General features: G+C 52.7%; 10 protein-coding genes across 10 annotated transcripts; 4 read left to right on the top strand and 6 right to left on the bottom strand.

The window, feature by feature from the left end:
• Window positions 1-1,417: 1,417 nt before the first annotated feature.
• LRP88_11381 (uncharacterized protein) lies at window positions 1,418-2,067 on the top strand (the record flags this gene model as incomplete). Its single annotated transcript, XM_083247810.1, has 3 exons — window positions 1,418-1,435; window positions 1,491-1,715; window positions 1,771-2,067. The coding sequence occupies 3 exons, from the start codon at window positions 1,418-1,420 to the stop codon at window positions 2,065-2,067; spliced, it is 540 nt and encodes a 179-aa protein (XP_083096317.1).
• A 1,865-nt stretch (window positions 2,068-3,932) lies between these two features.
• Window positions 3,933-4,669, top strand: LRP88_11380 (thioredoxin-like protein; the record flags this gene model as incomplete). The annotated part of the gene is made up of 2 exons (XM_083247809.1): window positions 3,933-4,039; window positions 4,132-4,669. 2 exons carry the CDS (start codon window positions 3,933-3,935, stop codon window positions 4,667-4,669), a joined length of 645 nt encoding a protein of 214 aa, XP_083096316.1.
• Window positions 4,670-5,982: 1,313 nt separating this feature from the next.
• Window positions 5,983-7,400, top strand: LRP88_11379 (class I SAM-dependent methyltransferase; the record flags this gene model as incomplete). Its single annotated transcript, XM_083247808.1, has 5 exons — window positions 5,983-6,227; window positions 6,278-6,319; window positions 6,636-6,725; window positions 6,777-7,092; window positions 7,173-7,400. 5 exons carry the CDS (start codon window positions 5,983-5,985, stop codon window positions 7,398-7,400), a joined length of 921 nt encoding a protein of 306 aa, XP_083096315.1.
• A 294-nt stretch (window positions 7,401-7,694) lies between these two features.
• On the bottom strand, window positions 7,695-9,705 carry LRP88_11378 (HET domain-containing protein; the record flags this gene model as incomplete). The annotated part of the gene is made up of 3 exons (XM_083247807.1): window positions 7,695-7,794; window positions 7,857-9,300; window positions 9,354-9,705. 3 exons carry the CDS (start codon window positions 9,703-9,705, stop codon window positions 7,695-7,697), a joined length of 1,896 nt encoding a protein of 631 aa, XP_083096314.1.
• A 303-nt stretch (window positions 9,706-10,008) lies between these two features.
• On the bottom strand, window positions 10,009-11,064 carry LRP88_11377 (alpha/beta hydrolase; the record flags this gene model as incomplete). The annotated part of the gene is made up of 1 exon (XM_083247806.1): window positions 10,009-11,064. The coding sequence occupies one exon, from the start codon at window positions 11,062-11,064 to the stop codon at window positions 10,009-10,011; it is 1,056 nt and encodes a 351-aa protein (XP_083096313.1).
• Window positions 11,065-12,120: 1,056 nt separating this feature from the next.
• LRP88_11376 (uncharacterized protein) lies at window positions 12,121-13,104 on the bottom strand (the record flags this gene model as incomplete). Its single annotated transcript, XM_083247805.1, has 1 exon — window positions 12,121-13,104. The coding sequence occupies one exon, from the start codon at window positions 13,102-13,104 to the stop codon at window positions 12,121-12,123; it is 984 nt and encodes a 327-aa protein (XP_083096312.1).
• Window positions 13,105-14,630: 1,526 nt separating this feature from the next.
• Window positions 14,631-18,389, top strand: LRP88_11375 (uncharacterized protein; the record flags this gene model as incomplete). The annotated part of the gene is made up of 1 exon (XM_083247804.1): window positions 14,631-18,389. The coding sequence occupies one exon, from the start codon at window positions 14,631-14,633 to the stop codon at window positions 18,387-18,389; it is 3,759 nt and encodes a 1,252-aa protein (XP_083096311.1).
• A 672-nt stretch (window positions 18,390-19,061) lies between these two features.
• LRP88_11374 (uncharacterized protein) lies at window positions 19,062-21,958 on the bottom strand (the record flags this gene model as incomplete). The annotated part of the gene is made up of 3 exons (XM_083247803.1): window positions 19,062-19,094; window positions 19,158-19,508; window positions 20,543-21,958. The coding sequence occupies 3 exons, from the start codon at window positions 21,956-21,958 to the stop codon at window positions 19,062-19,064; spliced, it is 1,800 nt and encodes a 599-aa protein (XP_083096310.1).
• A 248-nt stretch (window positions 21,959-22,206) lies between these two features.
• LRP88_11373 (uncharacterized protein) lies at window positions 22,207-22,908 on the bottom strand (the record flags this gene model as incomplete). Its single annotated transcript, XM_083247802.1, has 1 exon — window positions 22,207-22,908. The coding sequence occupies one exon, from the start codon at window positions 22,906-22,908 to the stop codon at window positions 22,207-22,209; it is 702 nt and encodes a 233-aa protein (XP_083096309.1).
• Window positions 22,909-23,619: 711 nt separating this feature from the next.
• On the bottom strand, window positions 23,620-25,749 carry LRP88_11372 (Fungalysin metallopeptidase-domain-containing protein; the record flags this gene model as incomplete). Its single annotated transcript, XM_083247801.1, has 5 exons — window positions 23,620-23,806; window positions 23,858-24,275; window positions 24,326-24,876; window positions 24,940-25,328; window positions 25,381-25,749. 5 exons carry the CDS (start codon window positions 25,747-25,749, stop codon window positions 23,620-23,622), a joined length of 1,914 nt encoding a protein of 637 aa, XP_083096308.1.
• Between the last annotated feature and the right edge of the window lie 1,604 nt (window positions 25,750-27,353).

The following is a 27,353-nucleotide window of genomic DNA, read 5'->3' as shown; positions in this document are numbered from 1 at the left end:
GCGTCCAACGGAACCCAGGCTTACCGTTGATTCAACCTCGGCTCGTACCAGATCGGAGACAGACGTATTTGGCCCTAAGGGCTTACAGCAGCATCGAGACGGGCGTTTCTGCTTCAGGGAGAGTCATTCTTTCAAGTTTATCGGTGAAACTCCTACTGAACCTTCATGTTTACCTTCACTAGCCAACCTCCCCCTTAAACTTGCTCGATCTCATGCGATAGGAGGTTCGCCAAGACGTGAAAGGCCAAGACGCTTGTAAAATCAAGACATTTGTGTCTGTGGCGGCCTGAGAACGTCGGTGTTCTTCCATATATGGACTGTGAGGGTCATGGCCGGGCTTGTTTCCAGCCATCCATGATCTGGATCATCACGAGCGAGATGCTTAAGCGCTGTTCAAAGTTGTCCCAGATTCCTCATAATCAATAAAATTTCGTGATTCCAGAATGTTTTTTCATTGTAGCCAGCCACGATTTGTATCTCCTTTCCAGAATAGATGTCTACTCCCTACGATGTGACTTGTGATCAACCGGTTGGCTTGTACCTCGTCAGTTTTCCATTTACGTAAATCATGTAAACGATAGCAATGGCTGGCTGAAACCGATCTGTTTCCTCAGCCCTCATCGAGGGTCTATTCGATACGAGTTACAGACCCCGGCGGCTAGCTACTATGTGATGAGTCTTCAGCATCTACAGATCCTGGTTGGACGAACTTGGAGGATGGCATGGAATTGTGGCTACCTGCGAGGTGATGACCACAGTCACTGACGTCCGTGGATGTATCAACTTGGCGCATGTCATGGCATAGTATCGTGGCGAGCTGAATTCCGTGTCGGTCTGGAACGTGACCGTGGAGAGCTGAAGTTTAGAGTCTGCGAGGTCTCGATGAAGACACCAGACGCAGTCTGCATCACTCGATAACAACAGGTCCACTCCGGTGTTTAACCAATGCAAACAACTCTGCAAGGCAACACTGAGCTACTCTCTCCACGAATCATCCCCAACCAGGCCTCTCACTGCCGCCTTCTCCTTTGCCAAAGGAAGCAACACGATGCTTGCAATGACGCCCACCTGGGGGCTGGAGTCATCGACTGTGCACCTGCTCCTGTCTACCTCCCTCCTTCTGTGCTGCATCCTGTGCATGAGCTGCTTGATCCTGGTCATCGTGACGATCCGCCTCGTCATCCCCTTCCGAGGTACTTCGCTTCTGAACCTCCATCAAGAGCCCAGAGCAGACTCTGCAGGCTCCACAGACTCCAAGAGCACTATAAAAGGCCTCGCGGATCCCCTTCACAAACTCATCCAAGCAGTTCACAATCACTTCACTTCTCAACCAGCATCCCAGCCAACTTCCCAATCAACTTCCCAACCAACTTCCCAACCGACCACTCCCGCTTCAACAAACCCATCTTCATTCAAAATGACCGACACTCTTCAGGTACTCCCCTTTGCATTCTCCATCCTGTATCCCCATAGCTAAACATATCTCATAGGACGTTACCGCCGTCGTCACCGAGGTCTCGAACCAGGACATAGTCTTCCACGTCACTCGTGACTTCAAGATCAGCTACTGGTCCAGCAAGACTTCTGATGAGACTCAGGGCGAGCAGTACAACTCTGAGAACCTCAAGATCAACGGAAACCCCATCATTGTCAACTCCAAGCTGCCCATTCTCGCAGCTGTTGCCTACAAGAACCCCAACACCAAGGAGGACGAGGTGAGAAAACCCCATCTGACAATAATCAGCTTGTCGCTCACTGAATTGCAAACAGGTTCGTGTCTACTATGTTGGCGAGAAGAGCCTCACTCTCCGTGAGATTCGCCGCACCGGCAAGGGAAAGTGGTACGATGGCCAAGTCTTCAACCAGCAGTCTTACGACATCGCCGAGAACAGCGGTCTGACTGCCAACGTCGTCGCCGTTAACAAGGGGTCCTGCGAGGACAACCCCCGCAAGGAGTGGCAGCTCAAGGTCTACTACCAGCGCAAGGCCGATATCCTCAACGTTGTCTACAACGTCCTGAACCAGAGCGGCGAGAACTGGTCCACCCGCTATGGCGTCAACGAATAGGGAAGGGGGAACGGGAGCAGACAGTGCTGGTGTTTCTAAGTCTAGAGGCAGAGGGTCAGGTTTTTGATTCGCTCGCCGGTTTTTCCTGACCCCTTCTGACCTACTGGACCGGGATGGAGTGAACGGGTTAAATTCTTTTGTGCACAGGTGTACATGGAGGACTGGGGCCTTTGATAGGTCTAACATCACTGCAATTCTTTAAAGTGAACCTTATTTTGTGATTTGACAAGAAGTGCCACTTGAGATGTAATCTTGTGGCGGATCTATCAACGACTTGGAACACTACAGGACTATGGTAACGGAAGTGATAACAACTTGAGCTTAACACCGTGTGCCCAGCCATTGAGGACGTTGCCTCGCGTCTGCTTCTCAGGGGGGTCAATAGCCAATCTGATAGGTATCGTTCTTGCTCGCGACCACTATCTTCTACAATGCAAACAGCACGTGGCCGTCGCCTACCTGTTCGATCAAACGCTACTTCGTTGTCAAAGCTCTTCGCTTGCTTGGTTTCCGTAATGAGCAACTCCGCCGGATGACCGCCGACAAGTGCTTCCGACTAGACCCCACAGCCCTGGCAAAGGAGATCAGGCATGATCGGAGGGCAGGTCCATCGCATTTCATCGTCGTCGAGACCTGTGGAACAACCAATACTGGAGCTATTGATCCACTGCGTCAGATCGCGGATATCTGCAAATGGGAGCGGCTTTGGCTTCATGCTGATAGTGCTTATGGCGCTTCTATGGCGTTTTCAGTCTCGCGACATGAGGCAGCTAAGCAGCTCAAGTTTGCCGACAGCAGGAGCTCACGCGTCCCTCAAACCCAGCCATGAAGTTGCGGTTCACGTTGCGGGTTATCGGCGTTGACGGACTCGGTCTAATGTTATATCACGGCTTTGAACTCACGGAGAGGGTAGAGAAAGAGATGCAACAGTTGCCAGACTGGGAGATCATGAGCCCCGCGAGTTTGGGTTACCACTTTCCGGTATGCACCAAAGAACAAGACCGAGGACGAACTCGAGAATCTCAACAACGCAGTCTTAAAGGAACTTATTTCTAGCAGCATTGCTGGTATCATGACAACGGGAATAAAAGGGCCTGTTGCCTTGCGAATTTGTGCGTTGAGTCCAAGTTGACTCTTGATGGTGTGAAGGGAATCATCAGGGATGCATATCGACTTGCGAAGAGGTGCGCGAAAGAGATGCGACCAAATTAGCGAGCATCGCGTGGGCCAGATAGTAGTCAAAGGGGCTTTCCTATTGAAATTGAATGAACTAATGTTATAGGCTACTGTTTACTCCGAAGCTGCATGTCATCCTGGCAAGAAACCCAGATTAACTCGGAGATGTAGGGTAACTATTCGGAGCATTTTCTTTGCGCACCTTGATGTCCCAAAGTTTGTACCTCAGGCAGAAGAACTGGCGCGATGTGGGCTCGACCACGTGATTTCGCGTGATTTCGTGTTTCAGGGTCTGCGAGTTGCGTCATTGCAGCAGGAACAAAAGATCACGAGCAACTCAAAATTCGACGTCAATGGATAGAGCGAAGGGGCTCCTTAGAGATAAAGAGCATCAATCATTTAAAATGCCATTCTCACGAGCCAAAAAGACATTGAAATCGGTCTATGAGCAAACACAAACACTCGTTCCTGAGGCAATCGCAAAAGCAATATGGCGCTAGACTGTGTGATTCCACCCCTTTCCGCGGGGCCCCTGATAAGAAGGGCCCACTCGTAAAGTGTTGCCAGGGGACCTTCAATTCTCTGTAACACGGGCAGACAATTTTTCTTCCCTTCCTTCATCATCATCATCATCACCATCCATCACTCAATCCATCTCTACGACCCCCTACGCGTCAACTACCATCAAAATGTCTACCGCCTTCGTTCAGCGCCCTGCGCCCGACTTCACTGCCACCACCCTCTACCCTGGTGGCGAGTTTAAGGACATCTCGCTGTCCGAGTTCAAGGGACAATGGTGAGTGCGCCGTCTCCGTCGCGGCCGTCAATGGCCCCAAGTCTGGCGTCTGTCTATCACGAGTTCAATCGCGACTAACCTCATCCCCATAGGGTCGTCCTCCTCTTCTACCCCATGGACTTCACCTTTGTCTGCCCGACCGAGATCATCCAGTACAACAACGCGCTTGAGCGTTTCCGCGCCATTAACACCACCGTCCTCGGTGTTTCGACCGACTCCCACTTCACCCACCTCGCCTGGGTCGAGAAGCCTCGCAAGCAGGGTGGTCTCGGTCCCGACCTGGAGCTCCCTCTCGTCGCCGACAAGTCCCACAAGATCTCTCGCAGCTACGGCGTCCTGATCGAGGATGAGGGTGTCGCCCTGCGCGGTCTCTTCATCATCGACCCCAAGGGTGTCCTCCGACAGATCACCGTCAACGATCTCCCCGTCGGTCGCGATGTCGAGGAGACCATCCGCCTTGTCAAGGCCTTCCAGTTCACCGACGAGCACGGTGAGGTCTGCCCTGCCGGCTGGCAGGAGGGCGGCAAGACCATGAAGGCCGACCCCAAGGGCAGCCTCGAGTACTTCGCCGCCCAGGGTGAGGCTACCAACGGCAATGGAGAGTCCCGCAAGCGACAGCGTGCTGAATAGACGGCGAAAACATTTCTGTGTGGAGGGAGAGACGATTGTAATAATAGTACCTTAGACTAATCAGCAACTGCAAAACAAGGCTTGGGGTCCAGGATGGAGATTAACTACGCGCATCATTCGCTCCTTTATTGCCCGTGACCTGCCTGAACCTCCTGGCCAACCACAAATGCAGTCGACGGGTTCTAAGATCTAAGCTTACCTTGATCAAGAGTGCGCGACAACAAGACATCAGCCCGACGACATGATGTCCTCCCAACCGAGACGGTGACGCGTTATGGTAAAAACACCACGCTAGCTCCTGATCGATGTGCGCAAGGATTGATTAAAGTGGCTGTGCTATTATGATCTTAAACGAGATCTCGGAACAGGGGCTGGTGCTGGTTAGACCAGTCGGGCTGCTGATGATGGTCATGCTGGTCGAGCTGAGTCGTCTCCCATGTAAATATTGATAGTGAGCGCCTGTCCTGTCCTGCCTGGTCTTATAAGCCTTGACTCGTGTTTTGTTCAACGCGCGCCTGTTGAATGACGTATGGCTCATCGCCAAGTCTCGACTCTCAAAGTCCCCGACTCTTCTAGACCAAGACCATCTTCAACAGCCGAGGCGCCTCCAAGACAAATTCATGTGCAAGAGAGAGAATGTAGAAAAGATCAGCAATTTCTTTGAGAGATTTAACTTTGGCTAATGCATCCCCACCCATGATTCTCTCAACCAGGCCTCAAAAGAGGAGCTCGAGGCGTCTTCTGCCGGCAGGGGCACAGACACAGTCAGGTGTGTCGTCGCTGTGGGGGTATGCAACGTGAATCGGGAGAAACTATACAAACGATTGGCCCGGAAGGGGATACGAGAATCATCCCAACTAGGGTGCCTCTGAGTGGTGCAACCTCCCCACAGCCAACGGCCCACGAGTGATTTCGCATGTTACAGTATTTGGCCTAGAGGGCATTGAGCCCAGAGTAGCACCGAGTGAAGCTGTTTAAATGGCTCTGCTATAGACTAACTGCGAACACCAACCCCCCGCTCCCTTAAACCCTGTTCCATATGCCGACTATCAGTTACTAGTTCTCCTCTCCATGCAACTCTGACACGAAACGGGCGACGGCCCGGGTCCGCCTTTATGCAGAAAACAAGTGATATTCGTCGAAGAGGCCAATGAAAACATGACAACATGCGTTTCCCCAGTCCCAGTCTTGTCTCACACCAGGTCTCCCCGCTCCCAACACCACTCAATAAATCTCTTAAGCGCCCAAGCCCGGAGAAAGGGTTTTCGTTCGTGTATTGTGCTCTTTTCAAAATTCCATCTTGAACGCCGAAAATGCCTGGAAGTAGCCCAAAAGGTCCTGGAAGCAGCCCAAAGGGTCGCTCGTCGCCCGTGTCTGAGCACGCTCCCGAACAGGAACAGGTCATCGAGGCGGACGACGATATTGGAGACAGCGATGCCGACTCTGCCTTGGGACCGGATGCCGAAAGCTCCACTGCTTCGATTACATCCAGTATTCTACAGTATAGGACTATTCATGGGAGGACGTACCACAGCGAGAGAGGAAATGCCTTTTATTGGTGTGTGCCAAAGGTAGTCACCCTCGAGTTCGTTGACTAACGGGGCTTAGGGGATCTAATGATGAGAAACAAAGCGAGGCCATGGATATCATGTAAGATGAGCTACATCCCTCATTGAGTTGAAATTACTGACGCGGCGAAGCCACCACATGTGGACCCTAGCTCAAGACGGGAGACTTTTCCTAGCGCCTCTTGAGCAGGATATCGAGGCATGTCAAGTTGAAGAAGACAAACGAATCCTCGCTAATATTGAACTTAGAAAGCTCTTGATATTGGATGCGGAACTGGTAAGCAATCCCCGTGATGCATATGGTATTGGGACGGAGCTAACCCATTTATAGGTATTTGGGCAATGTGAATGAATGAGCATGCGTGAACCGACGAAATGGCGCTGACGATGAAATACAGTGACTTCGCCGACGAGTTCCCTGGCTGCGACGTTATCGGTACCGATATCTCGCCAATTCAGCCCTCTTGGATTCCCCCAAACCTGAAATTGTTAGTCTATCCACGGCCGCTGGGCATCTTTCTCTAACACGAGCCACCCAGCGAAATCGATGACTGTACTCAAGAATGGACCTTCACTCCTGGAACCTTTGACTACGTTCACATCCGATATCTAGTTGGCACCATTCCCGACTGGGCCGAGCTGTTTAAGCAGGCACACAAGACTCTCAAGTCTGGCGGCTGGCTCGAGAGCTTTGAGGCCTCACCTACTATTGAGAGTGACGATGGAACAGTTACACCCGAGTCGGCCATGGGGCAGTGGGATAAGATCTTTATCGAGGGATCCAAGTCAAGCGGTCGAAGCTTTACTGTTCTTGCCGACAATCTGCAGAGAAAGGCTATGGAGGAGGCCGGATTCGTTGACATTGAGGAGTGAAACTACAAGGTAAGAACGAAACAGCTTGCGAAATGTGTCACAATTTACTGACATACTTCAAGTGCCCTATTAGCCCATGGCCAAAGGACCCCAAGCTCAAAGAGATGGGTCAGTTTGGACAACTCTTTGCCACTCAGGATACTGAGGGTCTTTTGACTTTTGTGGCGAACGCTTTGGGTTGGTCTAGGGAGAAGTTTTACGTGTACATCTCACAGTTCCGCCGCGAGATTCGCGACCGAAGAAATCACCCGTACTTCAGGATTAGGGTACTTTGGGGCCGCAAGTTGTAGAGGGAGGAGTCATGGGGGTAGATTATGTTGCATCACTGGAGTAGGAGTTGTCTGGCTCGATGGGGTCCTCAGGGTTGTTAGACCTTTTCGCATTTTGGAGAGTAGCGTTGTCAAGTAAGAGATACATATGTCTGTGAGTGCTCCCTTTTCCCATATTACGATGTTGATGCTGGTTGTGATATAGAAACCTTGCTAAATATGTGCAAAATGCAAAAGCTACACAAATAGAGTCAAGAAGACAAGACTGTTTCGTCCTAAATAAAGGTCCCATCGGAGACCTCATAACTATTACTCTTATTTTAGAAGGATACGCTGCCCAATGCAATTGCCGTCCTCGTCCTTTGGAAGCTCTTGAATCGCCTCTCCACTCATCAAACCATGGCAATACGCCTCCCTAAACACACCCGTTAGCTTTGCTTGATACCAGGCGGATACTACTGAGCATATTAAACTTACCCGATGAACTCAAAACCGTCATCATGGTTCTCACTCTTGGGCCTTAGCACGCAAGGCCACCTGAGACCAAGAACAGCCACAATCAGATCCCCCTCCAACACGTCGTGATGACCTAGTCCCATGTGACCACTGTCTGTGACAAAGAATCTTCGCTCACAGTAAGCGTCCATGACTTCTTGAATCCAGCTCAAGTCGAACCCGAGCTTGTAGAATGTCTGTAATATCTCGTTGCGTGCGGCATCTTGTTCCGGCGTCTCCCTCGACATTTGGGTCACATCGTAAAAGTCCATATACTTTTCGGTATATGTCTCTGTTGTGACGTTCTTGCTCTGCAATGTCTTGGTCAAGGGAAGACCACCAATGAGCGTAAGGCCGAATGCGGTTTCGACTTGCTCTCCAGTTGGATATGACTTGAGCCGGTCCATACAGTCGTTGTATACCTCTCGAAGTCGACTGTTTTGGAAAAGCTCTCCGAAATGGCGGTACTGGCTTCTGTATGTGACGAGGCCTATAATTTTCCCCTGAACTGCGAGAGTTAGGGGTTCCTCTGTGGGAATAAAGGCGTGTTTGCCCTTGTCACCATCGGTTGCCTTGAACGGCTGACCGATGCCCCAAGTACAGCCATAACCAGTCTCCATTCTCCAATCTGGGACCCAGCTTGGCCATTCTGGTACTTTACTCCGCTGTCGGGCAGACCATATGGTGTCCAGACCATCCATGAACTCTGACTTGATGATCTCCTCGGTTGCCTGGGCGTAGACCTCCTCAACGGAGAGCGAGTAGTCAATGCGCACGCCCTTGTCGCCCCAGAAGCGATGATCCTCTTCACTGATGCCAACGAGGGCGAATACCTTGTCTCGAGGATCCGTGGCTTGACGAGGTCGCAGACGCTCAAGAAGATCCCGTAACGCCCACTTACATGTAGGCCGCGTCTTCTGGCCAAAAAGCTGAGGCATGTACTCACTCCCCGATTTGGAACGCCATGAGATTGCAACCATCTGGGTGACGAGGCACATGCCATCCACCCTGCGACTGTTCCTATCGTGGATGGCTTTGGCCTTGTGGCAGAACCACCTGGCTGCTGCGCTGACGTGCTCCCAAGGAAGGCTGTGTGGTCCACAGACGACAATGGCCTTGCGAGCTTGGATGATTTCCTGAACGGTCCACATGCGTTGGAACCAAGGTCGGTCAAAGAATTCAGAGAAGGCGTCCCATGAGGTTTCGTCGTTGAAAGGGATGCCCAGCTCGAGGGACTGTTCTTGGGTGAACTTCTCAACTCGCTCAAGCTTTGTCTTCTCGTGTTCTCCGTCGTCGGCGTATGCGTCCCATCGAAACATGTCTGTGGCCTTGGGGAGGGCAATGTCGCCCACCTTTTTGACAAAGTCAAAGGCCAAAGGAGTAGACGCGATGGCTGGTCCCAGCCACGCAAGGACTGTTTCTGCCTCTATGTAAAGTGAGCATGGTGTGCTGAGTGCTGAGACGTGGCGTTGGACTTACTGTCATAAATCATGTTCATTTTGGAGACTTGCTCCGCCTTTTCCTCCAAGTCATCTTGATTGATGCATATTTGATCAATCCACAAGGCCTTGTGGGGGCTGAACTTGATGATCTCGCCAAGCGCCTCGTACAATGAGGGAGTGACTCTGAGAACTCCTCCATCACACGGTAATTCGACAAGATTGCTAGGATCGCCCCAGCAATATGAAAGGGCCGTGTATTTGATGGGGTCCTCGGGGTTCAGCTCGACATGCTCAAGGCTCGCCTCGAGTGGGCCGTCTTGGACAGGCTGAGTGACCGTGACGAGGCGGATCTGCGAAGTAGTCACCGGTTTGTAAGTGTAAGAAGTCATGGCTGGAGAGTGCCAAGAAAGGGTCCACGTGTATGTAACTTAGGTATGAGAACAATTTGCACTTTTGCTTCTCTTTATTCTTTATGGGCGGGTGCCTAATGAGGCCTCTAAGGCCTCTCATTTGGCCCCCACTGTGGCGGAGTGTCTGACTGCAGCGCACAGCCGCCTCATGGACGGGATCTTCGGTATAGCCTCACTTGCCACGGGCTTAGTCTCCATCGCATGAAGTTCACGGCATTCAATAGTTTCACTAAGACGTATCAGAATATTTGGACTTGCGGAACTGCATGAAGATGTCCCTACTCAGCCCTCACTATCCAGCATGCCCAGGACATCTAGAACGCTCTGCCAAATCATGTAACCCTCTTTCCAGGGAGCAGCATGTCTGCCTTGGCAGCGGTGGCCTCTGACCACTTTGATTCTTTGGACCTCCTTCAAATGCCTCTCTATCTTGTCTGCTTGGGAGATCGGCACTAGTTGATCCTCGGGATTTTGATCAAGCAGAACGAGACGCGCGACCCTTCCTTTGGCAACCTTTTCAGTCACCGTCTTGACATCTAACCTTGCTGGACTTGCCGCTGGCCATGTAGTTTGGTTTTCTCCAAAAGCCTGTACGAGTAGAATCTCGTATACTTCTTGAAGATGCTGATGCGAGTCGCCCAAGTCACCGACAAGATCTGGGATGTCGTATAGACCGTTTAAACCAAGAACAGCCGCAGGACGTGGGGGCGAAGTGATTCCTTCGAACTCGGGACCCCAGTATTGCTCGTCAAACAAAGCCGCCTGAAATACGAGGCATGCGCCGGCACTATGGCCCGATAGAAGATACGAGTCGTCTTGGAGTCCGAGTGAGCGAAGTAGAGTGAACGCTTGAATATCATCCTTGATGTGTCCCGGGTGCCTTGCGCCGCGAGACGCATCTTGCTGACCCCCCTTCTTCGGATCATAGGGTATAGTGGGATGCGTAGTAAACGGAGAAAGGGTGTAGTTGATGGAGACGACTGCCGAGATGGGCACATCCGAATCGTCAGATGAAAACGCATGAGCCACTACAGCTTCGATAGATGAGGAGTCCAGGTAAGGATCCCTCCAGGCGCCGCCATGAATATGGACGAGCCATCGGGGACCCTTGGCAGCGGAATAAATGGAAGGGAGAGTCGTGATGGCTTCGCCAATGCTGACTAAGGACTTGATAAAGCGTGGAGCATAGACGGTGACGTTTTGGAAGCAGTTTGGATTTGAGGCATACGGGATGTTCTTGGCAACATAGACAGAAACGTGATTGAGAAGATGAGTGCTGGAAACTTCAACAAGCTGCCACTTTGCGTTCTCGTTATTGATATTCATGGTATTCGACATGATGAATCTTGCTGGCTTGTGGAGAAACAACATCTGCAGTGGACATGTGCTCTCTCCTCTATTTATGTACTCAAAGGCTGCTAGGGTTGCAATATCTAGCATATCGACTGTAACCTTTGATTTTTTTTGCCTCGGTGACTTGTCTCTATTAGGGCAATACACTATGGGTAATGGAAATTGTGCTACTCTGGCTGTGCTTTAGCGCTGATGGGTCTGGTTATAGCACATACAAGGTTCATGCATGCTTGATTCTAGCCTCTTCTCACTCTTCGATCAAGAATCAACGGAGAAAATCGATACCTATGCCATGGCTTGCGTGGTTTTAGGGCCTAATTCCACTTGAGATGAGTGGCCATAGAGGAAAGAAAAGCATTGTGTCTCTGTGAATGAGCCACTCGCTAGACAATATCGACGAGACGTAAATAATTATCTGACATAACGAGATAGCCTCCAAGTGTCCTCAATTTACTCACACCTATTCCACCAGAGTTTAGATAAAGATCCTTTCCAAGGGTACGTCGCAGCAAACCACCCCGCGACGTGATCATTCCCTTCACTCGTTCCCTTGAGGCTTCATTTCATGCAGCTTGTGAGCCAAGTCTTGAGCATATCCACACATGGTCATCGTGGGATTCCAACTACCCGCAGTTGGAAAAAGGGCAGCTCCAGTGACATGAACATTCTCAATCCCATGAGGACGATAAAGCTCATCCAAGGAACCACCAATTTCCTTGGGTCCCATAAAACAAGTGCTTGACTCATGAACAATACCAGGGATTCGAATAGTGTCGACTGCTGGTTTCGTCTTAATCCAGCCATGAGTTGTCTCATCCCACCATTCGATACTCGACTCGTGTTCATCGCCGCCTGACATTTCTTTAATAGTATCGTAGGTTGCCGTATCCATCACGTCCCAACAGGCATAATCCTCGTCGCTCAAGGTGTATTGCAGGGTAACGTTGCAAGTCGGGTCAGTGCCTTTATTGAGAGTGACATGATTCTTGGTGTTCTTCTCGTTGAACTCCCCAAGAGCCGAGCAGACTTAACAGTACTAGGTTAGCTTCTATCCTCTCTTGCAAAAGACGGCTTCATACCAAACACAACGTAGTCCTCAGAGCCAGTAAGTTGATCAAGGGTCGCCGCAGCAGCATAATCTGGACATTCGCGAGCCGCGTCCTCTGCATCGTCTTTCGGGTTGGGACTATTCAGCGCCGTGACCGAGACGTGATACTGTAGGCCACTCTCAGGATCCTTGCCAGCCAGGTATGCAGCAGCGATCTTGAGCGTGTCTTCCTTTTTCCAGCCCTTGATGTTCTTCACAAGGCATCTTGCTGAGATATGTGTCACGTAGTGGCCGGTAAGCCTCTTACCGACGGTGTCACGGCAACTCTCGAAAGAGTTCAGCAACATCGTGGCGTTGGGAATGGTTCCAGCGCAGAGAATGATCTTGGTCTTGTTGCCAGTCCACGATAAAGTACCCTTGCTGGTTTCGACAACGCGGACAAAATCATCGTCGTCGCCTTTAACCATGCTTTTCGCCGCACAGTCAATCATGATTTCTAAAGGCGCTCCCTTGTTAGTTTTGGCCAGTTGCCTCTGTTGTTCCAAGATGCCAAGAAGAGGCCCAGGGACAGAAAACTTGTTAAATCGCAGACGAGAAGTTGGGCTGCGTCGTCCGACAGCAAGTGGGGCTGGCTCAACATAGTCCGCAGTAGGAATCTTGCCAACCGAGTCTTTAAGAATGCCATCAATGGCAGTCTGTAGGCTTCCAAAGACGCCATCGTCGATCTGATCTGCGGGTGTGACATTCAAAAGCTCTTTGGCCTGTTTCCAGAACTTCTCTTGTCCAGCAGTCTTTTTCATGGCCTCGGGAAAGTCGCGCAGGAGGTCTAGACTTGGCCTTGGGCTCCAGGCGGACCAAAATGTGGATCGGCCACCGAAGAATGGGCAAGAGCCGTGGCAAAACTTGAGCTCCTTTGTTTCAAAGGTCTTGCGTGAGAGGGTCCAGGGGAATGTCTCAGAAGGCCCTCCCAGAACCATTTTGAAAGGAATTGGTAGGTTCTGGAAGTGGGAAGGAAGCCAAAAGCCTGTAACAGATTAAAGCATGAGACGACGGCACTACTATAACGGTATATAATAGACTAACAAGGGGAACCAATAGGAAATACTTACCTCCACGCTCTAAGCAAAGAATCTTGACATACGGGTCGAGTTCGAGGGCCTTCTGAATGAATGCGAGAGCAGTAAAGCCTGAACCGACAACGATGTAATCAAAGTCTCCGTGGGCCAGTATATTCCCCCAAGTCTGGTCACTAAGTAGAATCAAGGTCAGAGCTGGAATAAATATTGCAAAATCCAAGTATTATTGCTTCATACCTCGCGAAGTAGTCAAGGGCCATGACCGACGTAGGAGTAGGTCCCTGCACGCCAGGCACAGGGTACCCGTAGGTGTTAGCTGGCAGAGGCTGACGATCATTGTGATTTCTACCAACGCGGCAGTGAAAGCTAGGGATCGTTTTCCCTGGGATGGTTAGGTAGTCTGGGAGGCTTTCAGTCTTCATTATGGAAGCAGGATCACACGTGGCCGTATATTGTAGAAGTGACTAAAAGGTTTGGTTCGCTTTTATGTAGCCTGTTTATTTGTCTTTGTAACCGGTCTGGAGCGTCCTATTTATGTTTTCATGGCATGTAGCACCTTTGTGAGCTGAAAGGAAAGGGAGACCATCTTCGAACGCTACAAGGAGGTACACGGGAATGTTGCCGACATTCTGTTTTCCCTCAGCTTGCTAGCGAGTTATGTGGCAAACACAGCTGAGGCATCTAATTACGAATCAGCTCATAAGCTGTATCCTTAGTTTGCATTAGCGACCAGAATGTATTGAGAGCTGGCCACTGTTGTCAGCATGGCTGAGACATTCGTGGCGAGCTGAAAGACCTGATGAGAAGGTTGACTGAGTTGAAGGTTCCAATTAAGCTCTTACCCCGCACATGCAGTCTTGCCCGGTGCACTAACTAGAATCTACCGGCAGTGTTTTCCATATGCCGTCCTCAGCCGCACTAGATCGGGAGGCACGGCACGGCACGACGGCACGGCACGACGAACCGTGGTGAGCTGACATGCCTGAGCGGAATTTTAAACCACTGTGGATTGGGGCCTCGATCCCTTCGTGGCTTGGGCCTCGACTAATGCCTCGAACCACCTGAGCTTCTGCCTCCAATGATTCGGTGTCCGACCCCTATCAGCTCGCTCAAGTCTGCCTCTTCCGATAGTTTCGGACTCAGCCGCTGCAGCTAAAGGCCGCTGGCGAACCATTAGCTCTCATGTTGCAGCTCTGGGCAGAGGGGATTGACCCTGTTTGGAAATATCACAATAGCTGAGCAGGATAGAGGCTGTGATTGGGCGAGTCACCAAGCGAGTATGTTGATCTTTGATGTATATACAATATATTTAGAGTCAACGTGTCCGTCCTCAAGCTTCTATCCCAGACACCGTTGAAATACGAGAAATACAACAGCAGCGGTACAACAAACAAACGTTATAAACCGGTGTTCATCGTCAAGCAGACATGACTTGGCATGCCCAACTTGCGCTGGTGCTGGCCCTGGTCTGCCTAGTGGCCGCCTCATGCTCCGGCAAGTCGGACGACTGCTCCTCCAACCCGATCCCGCTGCGGCGCTTCAACCCGCTCAACTTCCACCCCGATACATGCAACCTCAAGTGGAAGCATGGCTGCACCGTCCTGGACAAGCACGGCGGGCTGCAGCAGAAGCCGCCGCCGTTCTCGCTGTGCGATGCGCTGCACCGGCCGGCCGGGCTGCTGCCCATCGACGCCTACACGCTGGCGCTGCAGGACAATGACTTCGCCCCGGACTCGGCTGACGTCACGCTGCACGGCCTGTGGCCCGGGTCGGCGGGCGGCTCCGGCGAGAAGAACCAGCCCTACGGCTGCCTGCACGGCGAGGAGTTCGACGAGGCGATCCTCACGACCTTTGGCGGCCTGCTGAGCTACTTCTGGCCGACGGACGCAAAGTATAACAACACGATGCAATGCTTCATCCTGTCCGAGTGGATGAAGCACGGCACCTGCGCAGTGATCCCCGGCGCTGACGGTACGGCGTTCCGGCTGCCGCAGGAGGCCTACTTCCGCACGGCGTTTGTGATAGCCAATGAGTTCAACGCGAACACCGCGCTGCGCGAGCAGCTGCAGGAACTGGAGCCGCTCATCAGCACCCGCTGCGTGCAGTGCGCGTATCTGGCAACGGTGGGCTGGACAGGCACGGACGTGGCGAGCGTGCCGCGCATGTCGGGCGACTGCATTGACCAGTGCTTTGCGTGCGGTGACCACTGGGACACATGCCCGCCGGCGCAGCTGGACAGCACCGTGCAGCTGGGCCCCAGCAACGCGCCGCTGAAGAGCGACAGTAGCAGTAACAGCAATGGAAATGCAAGCTTCCCGCTGCTAGAATTTGCTATGCCGGCCCTCATAAGCAGCGACAACACCTCCCCCTGGGAGGGCACCTGGCGCTCGTTTGGCGCCGAGCAGCTCGGGTCCGGCAAGTTCGAGTTCGCGCAGACCTTCACTGACAACGTCCTGACCGTTACCACCGACAGCCCATACCCCCAGACGTGCACCTACGAGCGGCGCGGTCCCGGGGAGTTGGTACTGCGATGCGGCGGCGCCAAGCCCCACCTGGAGGACTGCCTGGTACAGCGGCTGCCGGATATTGGCGGGCTCGAGGCGGCCTTTCTGGCGTGTAACCACACCGGGGAGCCGGCGCCGGCGAGCTTCTTTGCCGCCATGGACACACCTGGGTGCGGCAACTTTCTTATGTTCCGCTGTAAGGCATCGGCGGCGGGCTGTTCCTTTTCTCCGGATGCTATCTCGGCGGCCGGCAGCAAGGCGTCTAAGCCCGAGACCGAGACCAAGATCGAGCCCGAGTCCGAGTCCGAGTGTAACTCCAAGCCCAGCCCTGTGAGCCACTCCCAGCCTGGCATTGCCGGAGCACCCCCGGCGCTGCTGGGCTCGTGGCGCTCACTCCAGGTATCCAGTCACTATCAAAAGGGCCTCGCGCAATGGAGCTTTACCGCCGACGGCCAGGCGTTGCTGCAGTGGCCAAACTACCCCGGCCGCGGCGTGCAGCGCTACTCAGTCTCGCACTCCGCTGAGGATCCCAGCCTGGTGCTCCTTGCCAGCGCCAGCGGCACTATCACTACCTGTCGCTTCCAGTTCCAGTACCAGCCGGTGTATTCGTATGCCGTGCTCGACTGCGGAGCGCCGAACCAGCCGGCAGTAGACAAGGAAAACCTGCAAAATACGCAATGGGCCATGGGCCGGTGCAACTCATGCAGCGCCTCCTGTCGCTACTCGTGCAGCTCCGAGAACGACTTCTGCGGCGCCGGCTCGTGCGACCCGGCCGAGTCGGTGCAAGCAGCATCCACCGGCGCCCTGCCCTCACCGCCTCACAATACGCACGCAACACTTAAAGACGACCATGACTGGTGCACGCCTCAAGACTCCAGCTGCTGGCCCACCAAGACGGCCATCCGCAAGCTGGAGCGGGCGCTGGACCCCACAGTGCCCCGGCTCGGCGTCCGGTGGAGCAGCTACCCGCAGCCGCAGCCGGCGCCGGTACCAACGGGCTCCATTAACAACCAGTCCTTCTACGGCCTGGGTAACGCACCCGAGGGCCTCAGGGCGCTATACTACTACGAGGACATCGCCGAGATGCAGCGCCCGTGCTTCAACCTGGCCGACGGCGCTACCGCGTGGAACCACGCGTCGGACATGTGCAAGGCGGCGCTGCACCAAAACGAGTACCGCAATTGGAACCCCTTCATCGTTGTCTTCCCGCTTAACGAGCGCCATGTGGCCGCCGCCCTCACATTTGCCGCACGACACCGCCTGTGCATCGCCACTGCCGGCACCGGCCACGAGTATAACAGCCGCAACTCATGCCCGACTGGCGGCATTCTTATCCGCACAATCCTGCTCAAGGACAAGGCCTTTATGCCCACCTGGGTCGAGGACCCGGCCCTGGCCCCCGCTGGCGCATTCCGCTTTGGCGCCGGCTCCATCTTCGCCGAGATGCATGCCTTCTCGGCCAAGCACGCCCGCGTCATTGCATCGGGCTGGTGCTCCACCGTCGGCATGGTCGGCTTCCATCTCGGCGGCGGCCACGGGCCCTTTGCGCCGTCTATGGGCCTCGGCGTCGATAACGTGCTGGAGATTGAAGTTCTGCAGGTCGGCCGCGACGCCCACGGCCAGCCCGTCGTCCACAAGAAGATCGCCAGTCGCCGCCACAATCCGCAGCTCTTCTGGGCCATGCGCGGCGGCGGCGGCGGCGTCTGGGGCGTCGTTCTCTCTATGACGATCCGCGCCCACGCCGTGCCTGACGGAGGCCTCAGCCGCGTCTTCATGAACCAGACCGGCACCTTTTGCCCGGACTCGCGGAAGTTTGGCTACCAGTGGCTGCGCGACATGTGGACTCGCTTCACCGCGTGGCAGCTGAGGCTTAACCACAAGGTCAGCACGCAGCCCTCCTTCTTTATCAACACCACCCAGTACAAGACAGGCGGCCTCTGCGCAGTCACTTGGCAGTTCAACTTTGAGTACTTCTACGCTGGCGGTCAGGCAGAGCAGGACTACATTCTGTTCCGCGACGGCCTCAAGGACGTGCTGCAGACGAAGACCGTGCAGGAGCACAACTTCAAGTCGGCCTATAAGTACCTCCTCTCCATGCCCGCCGACAAGTTTCCACTCGCCGTCATGAACCCGCTGCCGGCGCCGCACCCGCCCTCCGACGCGGCCACCGGCTCTCAGAACTCGGTCTTTGTCTCGCGGCAGGCCATGGAGACAAAGTTCGCCTCGACCATGATGGACGTGCTGGATATCTGCGTGGCGTCCCTGAAGAATCCTGACCCGACGTCGCCGGATCCAGCGGGCTATCGCTGCGGCTTCCACTTCCTCTACACGTCGCTGACGGGCAATCTGGGGAGCTCGCGGCCTGGCGACACGGCCATCTCGCCGGGCTTTCGCTCGGCGCTCATGCTGTGGAACGCGCGGACCTTGACGACCCAGCAGTCAGTTGACACGGTGTATAAGCTTGGGCCGAACAGCTATTTCTCCGAGAGCTCGTATGTGATGCATAACTGGACGACGAGGTACTGGGGCCAGAAGGCGTACGAGCAGTTGCTGGCTGTGAAGAAGGCGCACGACCCGGGGAATCATTTGTGGTGCCATCATTGTATTGGGGATAATCCGGATGATGCGTATGGGGAGCCGCTGGGTGCTGCGGTTGATTTTGTTGAAAAAGATGAGTTGTAGGGGCAGCTGCGTGTTGGCTGAGTAGTCGTTTAGTCATGGAGACGCCCAAAGCGTTACCAAAGAATGAAGCGTGAAGTTCAATTTCCCAGGGCTAAAATCTCAGGTACGGTACGAAATACTAGTCTGTCATGTTCCTCCCTAGCAAATGCAATTCCAAGTCTGAATACCAGGTAGAATGTTTTGGAGAATGGGGAGCGAAGGGATTATATACACAAAGTACTCAGAACAGAGAAGAAGGACGCATGTTAAAGCTGGGGACCGTTGGAACCTAAGACATGGCACACTGCATCATGTACTATGTAGCTTCTGGTAGGACTCGGGCCTGGAGCCCGTACCCTAGGGACTAAACCTGGTATCTATGCTCATGTGGACAGGATTTGGGACACTGTCCGAGAAAAAGGCCTAAAGCTGGTGTCTCGGTTAAAGTTTCCATGATTTATGAGGTGCAGAGAGAAGCCGTTAGGGAGTGTCTAAAGTGTGAAGCGTCCCAGAAATGGGACCAGGAGGGTACTCAGGGGGCTGCTCAGCCAAAGGGTGAGCAAAAAGCTAAGCCAGGCTGATGAGGGCTGATGCAAGGCTGAGCCGAGGGAGGGAAGGGTCCCAAAAGTTGGCCACACGCGCTAACCAAAAAGTCGCTTGAGTTTCGTCTCATGATACCACTGGAAACCAGGATCACTCGCCCGTCTCGCGGCATATGCGGGACGGCTTTCTGGAGGTTATTAGCAAGCGCACGGCCAAGGCCAGCTTTGGGATCGGTCAAGGACTCACCTGAACAAAAAAGTAAGGTCCTTTGACATTCATGTTGAACGACTGATCAAATGCCTGTTCTGTTGTGCTTTCAAGATCGTTCATGGGTGCAGCAGCAGCGTTGGGAATAAGCACGTCAATCTTGCCGAATCTATCCACTGCTTTCTTGACCAGCTTCTCGATCTCGGTTACACTCGAGACATCAGCCTGAACGGCAAGGGCCTTTTCAGGACCAATCTTCTCGACAAAGTCGTTCGCAGCAGTGCTGTCGCTGGAATAGTTGATGACAACCTTGGCGCCCTGGGCGGCTGCCTGCTCAGCAATAGCTTTGCCAGTGCCTTTGGAGCCACCCGCGATGAGAATGACTTTGTCCTTCAGGGACATAATGAATTGTAGTTTCAGAGTTCAAAGGAAAAGCAAAGGAGGTGAAGTGAAAGGAGTATGCTGTTCAGAGTTACAAGCTACAAATCTATGACGGCTATCTATACATCATCAGTTGCCTCGACTTGGGCCTGGCTAGCTCGGGCTGTTTATTAATGCGAAGCAAAATTTGACTCTCAGATAATTGAGAAATCCCACTATGCTTTGTCAAGCTTTACGAACACACTGGATATCAATCTCGATCTCGAGCACGAGGTCGAGCGCGAGGTTGAGCGCGAAGCGGAGACAAGAGAGAAAACATCCGAAAGGTCAGGATTCGCGACGCGAAGAAAGGGGATAAGGCTCGGCACCTGCGGTAAATCCTAAATAGGAAGAACAACTTGAGAAGCCCGTTGAGAAGTTGTTTCATCGCTTGGTAAGTCACTTATTAAAGACTGGGCGTGGAGACCAACTCATACAGGCGACAACATGTTGTCCCACTAGTGTAATATCCCGAAATGGTATAGTCTGGACATGCCTGACTGTTCCTCGCTTTCTACCCCAGTCAAGTCGTCATTGACGAGTGAAGAGGATCCATTTGGTATGGTGTCTTAGCTGCTAGTCATGTGGGCAAAGACCATGCCATGGTGAGATCTGTTGGTGACATCTCATACTAGGCGACTTAATAGGTGTAGGTGTCGAGACTGGGTATGGATCACAGGACTTGGAGCTCGAGCATGTACGCATGGACCAAGGGGTATTTAACATTCAAGCCTTGCCTTCACTTGTGTAACGTTAGCTACCTACATAAAAGCCGTGTTCCTTCCGACTGGCCTGCTCAACAACCCCTGGACTTGCCCCCATATCGACTCCCCTGTAACATCGCACGCCACACTGGACCACAGAAATGGAGCCAAAGAATGATCCCTGGCTTCGTGCCAGGGTCTGGAAGCATTGACACCACCAAGAAGAGGCCCCCTGCATCGCACACGCTCAACGTGGCACAAGAATCCTGTACACCAAGTACTAAGTTCATCGTCACCCACTTGCTCAGCGCACATAGCGACAAGGATGCCAAGCCACAAGACGAGATCGTGCAGACCTAGGCCCATGAGGAGGTGGGCCTCGCGTTGCAGCTGATGTTTTAGGCGTTGGCCAGTGACTTGGAATGCGTGATCGTAAGTGATGGGAAATGTAACCCCGATGGCAAAGATCAGTAGACCTGTCTGAACAAGGTCGCCAATGCTGATCTGAGACCCAGGCCCTGCATCTTCAATCCATTCAATAGTCATTGTGGAACCAAACTTGTCATACTCTGGAAGTGTGCTAAGAAGCCGATGCTGAATGAGGTCTCGGTGGGAGCCCATGAGTGATAGGTCAGGATTGGACAATTGTCGGGATTGATACTTTTCCAGGATACTAGCCCAGACACGCATATCGAGCATGACTTCCAGCATCTCTTGAGGCAGTCCGAGCTGAGCCAGGCGATCAATCTCTGCCGAGGAGCGCTCGTTAGAGGCGACAGTCTGAAAGTCGCAAGCGTGGCCGAAAAACAGCTCTCTGTTATGCTCTCCCTTTATTGAATCAAATACATTGGAAACGGGGAAATGGGGTCTCTTCAGCTTCTGCGATGATCGAATAAGATCCATGGTGTTTAGGTCAGCCCGGAAGCCTGGTGTCGGCAGCTTGTCGATGCCGCCTTTCAGGTCAACCAGATAATACAGAGCATCTGCATGTATCGCTGTGAGAGGATGCCTGCTGAATGCATGGATCCAAGCCAGCTTGGAAAGAGGTGGGTCAAAGGCCATCGAGGCTCGTCGGTTTTGCTGGGTGATGCCGAATTCGGGCCCAACCAGGCTAAGGATAGCGTACAGGGTTGTTTCTCCAATCTCCGAAATGGGTTTCACGACCTCTCGGTGAATATGGCCCAGGGCTTGCTGGTAATGTTTGATGCTACCGACATCCGTGACCCTCGAGCAGCGGTTGAAGTTGAGGTTGACGGCTGCTTGCCAGAGGAGGGCGTGGTACAAGGTCGGGCCCTGAGCGACGAGATTGCTATAACTGAAGGCAAAGGGGGGAATGTGGAACGTAGCTGCACCCATGCCGAAGCCAGGCCAGAAGCAGGTTCGGCAATAGTGCAGCAGCATCTTGGTGTGATCGTCGACCATCTTGTCGGGCACTTGGTAGTATCGCACCAGCTTCCGCTGGTTGACGATATCCTCGCCTTCCTTGAGGGTCGGTCGATCTAGGCTCTTATTCGGATCCTCGGCAGCCTTGGCCTTGCCTGTCTTGAACTTGTTCTGACGGTGCATGGTCCTGGCCAAGTGTGACCTGGCGCTGGAGCGCAGAAGCTCAACATCGCGACGGCTGTTAGAGTGGAGAGTCACGACAGGGAGGAAATGGATGGAAGAGTTAGAGTCCTCGCTGGAACTGGTGGTGCTATCCTCACTGGACGTGCCCATGGCGCGTAGCGGTTGCTGGGTAGTCCATATAATACAATAGTGTCGAGTCGGTGAGCGCGAGTCGAGTCGAGTGGGGTGGCATCAGATAAGGCAAAGAGTGCAAAGAGGGGTCTCTGACATTTCCCCAGAATGTAACTTCCCGCTGGCACATGCTGACTAACTGCTTCTAGGTAACTGCTTGGCACCATTGTCTCGGCCTTTTTGCCCTTTCCATGATCCGAGACATGCATTCAGAGACAGGCTTGGCTCTATTCCAGCGTGAGGGGATGTTTGCTCAGGTATTCTTCGAAGCTGTTAGGACTCCCTCTTGCATTCTCGACAGACCAGGCGACTTCAGCTTTGGTTTGAGGCCCGTAGTACCCAAACTCTTGCTGATAGAGCATCATCTGAAGCAATTCATCCTTCGCCGTTGGAGGTAAGAAAGACCTGTAGACGTCCTGCGATACCTCGACGTACTTGACATCTTTGCCTGTCGCGGCGCTGATGATTGCAGCCTGCTCCTCCATCGAGTATAGCCTCGTCGCACCCGAGAATGTTTTACCTTGGAATTTGTCCGGTTGGGTAAGGATCGCTGCCACAAACTTTCCGGTATCTCCGGCAATGTCAACCAGTGGGAGTTTGGTAGACGGTCTGAGCGGGCGAGCAATGACATACGATCCGTCTTTGTCTGGGCTGGGCTGGGGTTGCATGATGGTGGCATAGTTTTGCATGAAGGATCCAGGAGAGTAAAATGCGCTTCTTAGTGATCGTTTGCTTCGGATATACTCTTCTACGACGCACTTGTCGTCGAAGCCAGTGACTTTAGTGTACTTGTCGCTGGAGATAACATTCGGCGAAGGAAGGGTACTCCATATGTAGTATTGCACACCCTGAGCGATTACCGCGTCGACAAGATCCTTGCCGTACTGGACTTCTTTGTGAGCTTCGCCATCGTAGTTGGAAGTCGTCATGGCGAAGACTGTGTGAGCCCCCCTGAAGACTCCATCAAGAGACGTCTTGTCCGAAGGATCACCGGAAACAACTTCAATGCCTTGAGATGCAAGGTCTCTTGCTCGGGAGGACGACGGATCTCGGGTGACGGCTCGTATGGTGTATGTCTTGGATAGCTCCGAGTCCTGGAGGACAAGCCGAATGACAGAGGAGCCCTGGTTGCCCGTTGCTCCAAAAACAACAAGGATTTTTCTCATATTTGCTACCATCAGTATATGATAGATTGTTGAATGAAGGAACGAACAGATTTGGGCTTGAAAGTCGAGCAGCTGATGGTCGTATTATACTTGCAATTTGAATCCCAATACCCGGCGCCGAGACCAGGCTGCAGGGATCAGCGCAGTGGTGTATTGACTGCTTTAGGCATAGCGGCCAAGGTTCTCAGAGTTTGTTCATTCCTAGACGTTACGTCTCGGAGGATTTATTGATCAAGAATGGGTTATGTCGCATGTCTCGGTTGAGAATGGTGTGTGGGTAGTGCTTTCAAGTTCATTTGCAAAAGGAGGTGAATATATAACTACTTGAAATCCCCCACAAACTTGACAACCCCATCTGTTAAGGATAGTGGACAAAAGCCCCGTGATGAAGGAGAAAACTCTCAACAGTCGAAGTAGAAACATCTCAAGCTCGCCCGACTAAGTACCAACCTCACTCAAGCTCACGGTAGCCTCTCAGCACACGCCAGAGGGCAAGTCGAAGCTCTCGGTGCGGCTGGTGCTGCTATATCTAGCACCAGTGCCCAGTCCTCTCTTCGCAAAGCCTGTCCAAAGCTCGCACTGGTTGTCACCACCAGTGAGGGCCACATCAGCGTCGAGAATGGCATCTCGAGCCTGGACCATGTTGGGGTTGCAGGGTTGACTAATTACAACGGTCAGAATTTGTTCGCTTTGTAGTTGGGGTACAACTTACAGGGCCATGCCATCAACAACCAGCTTCATGGCCAGGTACTTTCCATCGGTAGGGACGCCGTTGGAGTCAAATGTGGGAATATCAGCGTCATTCTTGCCGTGCTTGTCAATCAGGTTCCAGAGAACCTCGTACAGAGCAGTTGCCCAGTAAGTTCCAACAGCATGAACTCCAGAGAGTGTGTTGACACTACGGTAGGTGTATGGGTTGGTGGTCAAGCTGGTGCTGTAAGGATACGCTCGGATACCCTTGGCGTTGTTATACACCCAGTCACCCATGACATGGTTTGTAGATCGGGTGTCTCGGGCGCCCAGATGAACTGCGGTAGCCATGAAGTCGCTCCAGCCCTCGCCCATACCGCCTGATTCGGTACCAGAGAGGCAGGCAGAGTTAGCAGGTCCACCAGTGAGACGGTTGGAGACTATAGTAGATAAGTATCCGTATTTGTGAAACCAGGGGATGGTTACTTACGGCCATGGGTGTACTCGTGGATGACGACTCCGGCGTCAAAGCTCGAGTCTCGCCTGGGGGTGCTATAAGTCCAGAGGTACATCCTCATTCTGCCAGGCGAGCCATCTGCAGGTGTGGCAAAGTTGGCATTGTTAGTGCCGCTGCCATCCTGAGAGTTCAAGATGACGAAATCGTTGCCACGACCGCCCTGGCCATTGTTGTTGACCTCAAAGTTTCCAGCAGCCTCGTTGAAACCCAGAAGGTGCAGGAGATCGTGATACTTGTTGGCCGTGTAAAACAGCTGCGTGATGGAGGCATCACGGTAAGAGACTGGGTCAGTCTGAGAAGTGGAAAAGTCATACTCAAACTCGAGGCTCTTACTGTCTGGGCGGTAGTTGTTGAGGTATGCACTGCCTCCAGACGGGTTCACGTGGGCAATAGCATTGTTGCCGCGAGTCGTGGTGTAGTTTGCCGAACCGTCAGACAGCCAAGTGAACTCGGATGTCGCAATGTTCCAAGGGTCCTCGACAACGCTTCGGGAGCCCTTTGAGGGGTCATTAACACCCCAGGGGCTGTACGTGAAGAGACACGGGTCAGTATTGCGTCAAACAGTGAGAACTTCAGCGGAGACTTACTAGACCTCGTAGGTTGCAAGATCGGCAACATAGTCGACAACACCGACGACCTTCTCAGTCTTGTCGGCGTCGACGTATGTCAGGAGCCAGTTGTCCAGGACATCAGTCTCAACACGCCAAGTGAGCTTCAGATTCTTCTCGCCATCAATGAGATAGACCAGCTTGGCCTCAGGCTTCTGAACAGTGCCGGAAGTATCAGTGAAAGAGTAATGCTCATCACCCTTGGGCTGAGCCTTGGCGTCAGAAGCATCAACAGGGAGGTCAAGAACCTCGACAGTGCTCTGAAGGGCAGTGACAGGATCCGAGGCATCTCTCTTGACCAAGGGGCCTGGGAGTTTGCCGGTGTAGAAGCTGTTTCCGTAGGAGAACACCTTTCCATCGGCGCCAATCTGGATTTCAAGTTAGTACAGTCAATTGTAGAGACCTTGTGAGATAACTCACGTTCACGTTGAAGTCGGCGTTGTCAACATCAATGTCATTGACAGTCTGCTTGAACCGAACATGGGCCACGCCGTTGGTTCCAACGTAATGGTCAGAAACCAGACGGAAGGTGGCCTTCCCGACCACCGACTTGACAAACTCCTCGGCAGTCTTGGTGTAGTCGGAGGACGGAGCAACTCTGGCGTTGGAGATGTCGGGGACTTCGTCCTGAGGAACATACTTGGCCAGCTCTGGCAAGCGGAAAGCATCCAAGTCAACACCTCTCTTGCTCAGAGGTGAGGAATTGGGCTGTCTCTTGGCAGGATGGGCGTTGGCTTGAGATGCCAGGCCGGCGAGGCCCAGCAGGAGGAGAGAATCGACTGAGCGCATTGCTTGAGATAGGTAACCAAGGATGCTTGAAAGAGAGAGGGGCTCTTCGATGCCGAGTCAAGTAGATGATGTCTGACTTGCTGTAGAGTCTGAAGCTCCAAGTCGTCATGGGCTCCTTGAAGAGAACGGTGGTCGTTTATATACACATTAACTCTTTGCTTAGAAATAGCCTCAACTATAGCCGATGCTTTTTCTCACAACACCGCTTCCTATCCAAGAACCCCCATGCCAATTGTAATATCACCTTCTTGTTTCTCATAATATAGCGAGGAACTTTTGATCATAGTTAGAACCATAGTGGTAGCATCCATGGTGGAATCATCTGATCAGGCCGGAACTATCCCACGATGGTGTCAAGTAGCCATCTCAAGTAGCCATCTTATCTTTACGGCTAGGTCAATATTTTCCCGACATGGAACAGCACGTCATAATCCAGGCACATCGTGCGCTATGACAAGACAGGAAGGTCTGGTTCAGAGGCAAGGATGGTACGAGCACGTCACATCGGGACGGGCCATAGTTCAGATTGACGAGAGTGGACCTATTCGCGGAGTAATAACCTAATCGGAATACTTTGGATATTCTACGGCACATGATGTCAATCAGGGGCACTAGTGGAATCTTTATTCAGAACCTTAGTTACTGAGCTACCTCTTACGGATGCCAGGTCGTCCTCTTTGCGTCTTGATACGCTGTGACCATCTGCACGAGCTCATCAATCGGCCAGATATAGAACTGCGCATGATCTGAGCCCTCTTTATCTGAGGGTTACAGTGACGCAGGTAGCCCATTCTCCTCACAATAACTTCCAGCGCTTAACCTCACGTGGATTGTCTTGAAGGGGCAGCTCGAAAGCCGGACTTACGGATAGCCCAAACCCCGCGAAGCTCTTGCCTAATTCGACCTTGGTGATAAAGGGCTCAAAGTGTTCCAGTCTTGTAAACGCCGTTTAAACCCCTGCGTCTCTTGGCTTTCACACTAGCCGAGGTTCTTTTGGTTCTCCGATAGTCCATTGCTACCCCGACCTACCCTGGTCATTGTGAGACCTTCCAGGTTAGGATACTAGGGCCGTTAATGCGACGCTCGAACCCGCGTAGAGCACTTTAAGGTGCATTTTTCCGCGGTCTGCGCGGGGATTTTTCTGCCCAGCCAGGCATTCCTTCGCCGATGATCAACAGACTAGGTCTGAACCCTGAGAATATGGCTGGGACCCTTCGGGCAACTGTGATTTCGTCCTTCTTGGTTAAAAGGACTCCGACCAATCCGAATGGTGCAATAAGCCTCCATATCTACGACATTCCGATTCTGGCAGGAACTTAAAACCTATCGAAGCCACCTTCTTATCCCCTGAGGTATTCTTAATGCCAGCGTCGTCTTCTAGGGTTCAACCATTCAGTGGCTTGCTAGTTGCACCCTCTAGTGTCACATTCTGTGTCCAAGGGTCTCTGCTACTCAAGGCTGCCGTCTATTGAGCTTCTGCATGTGAATATACCATTCTTAAAGAGCTTGGTTCTTGCGATGGTCGCTGCCAAGGTAGGGAACCCTGCTTGCAGACAGAGCACAGGAAGCATAGTAACCTTCCAGTAGACCGATCATAAAGAGAA

This window comes from Fusarium phalaenopsidis (genome assembly GCF_050370095.1).
Source record: "Fusarium phalaenopsidis strain FUZ10S chromosome Unknown contig_32308, whole genome shotgun sequence".
In the NCBI taxonomy this organism is placed as follows: Eukaryota; Fungi; Ascomycota; class Sordariomycetes; order Hypocreales; family Nectriaceae; genus Fusarium; species Fusarium phalaenopsidis.
Note: the sequence above shows the minus strand (reverse complement) of the source record. Positions and strands in the feature narration are given on the sequence as shown.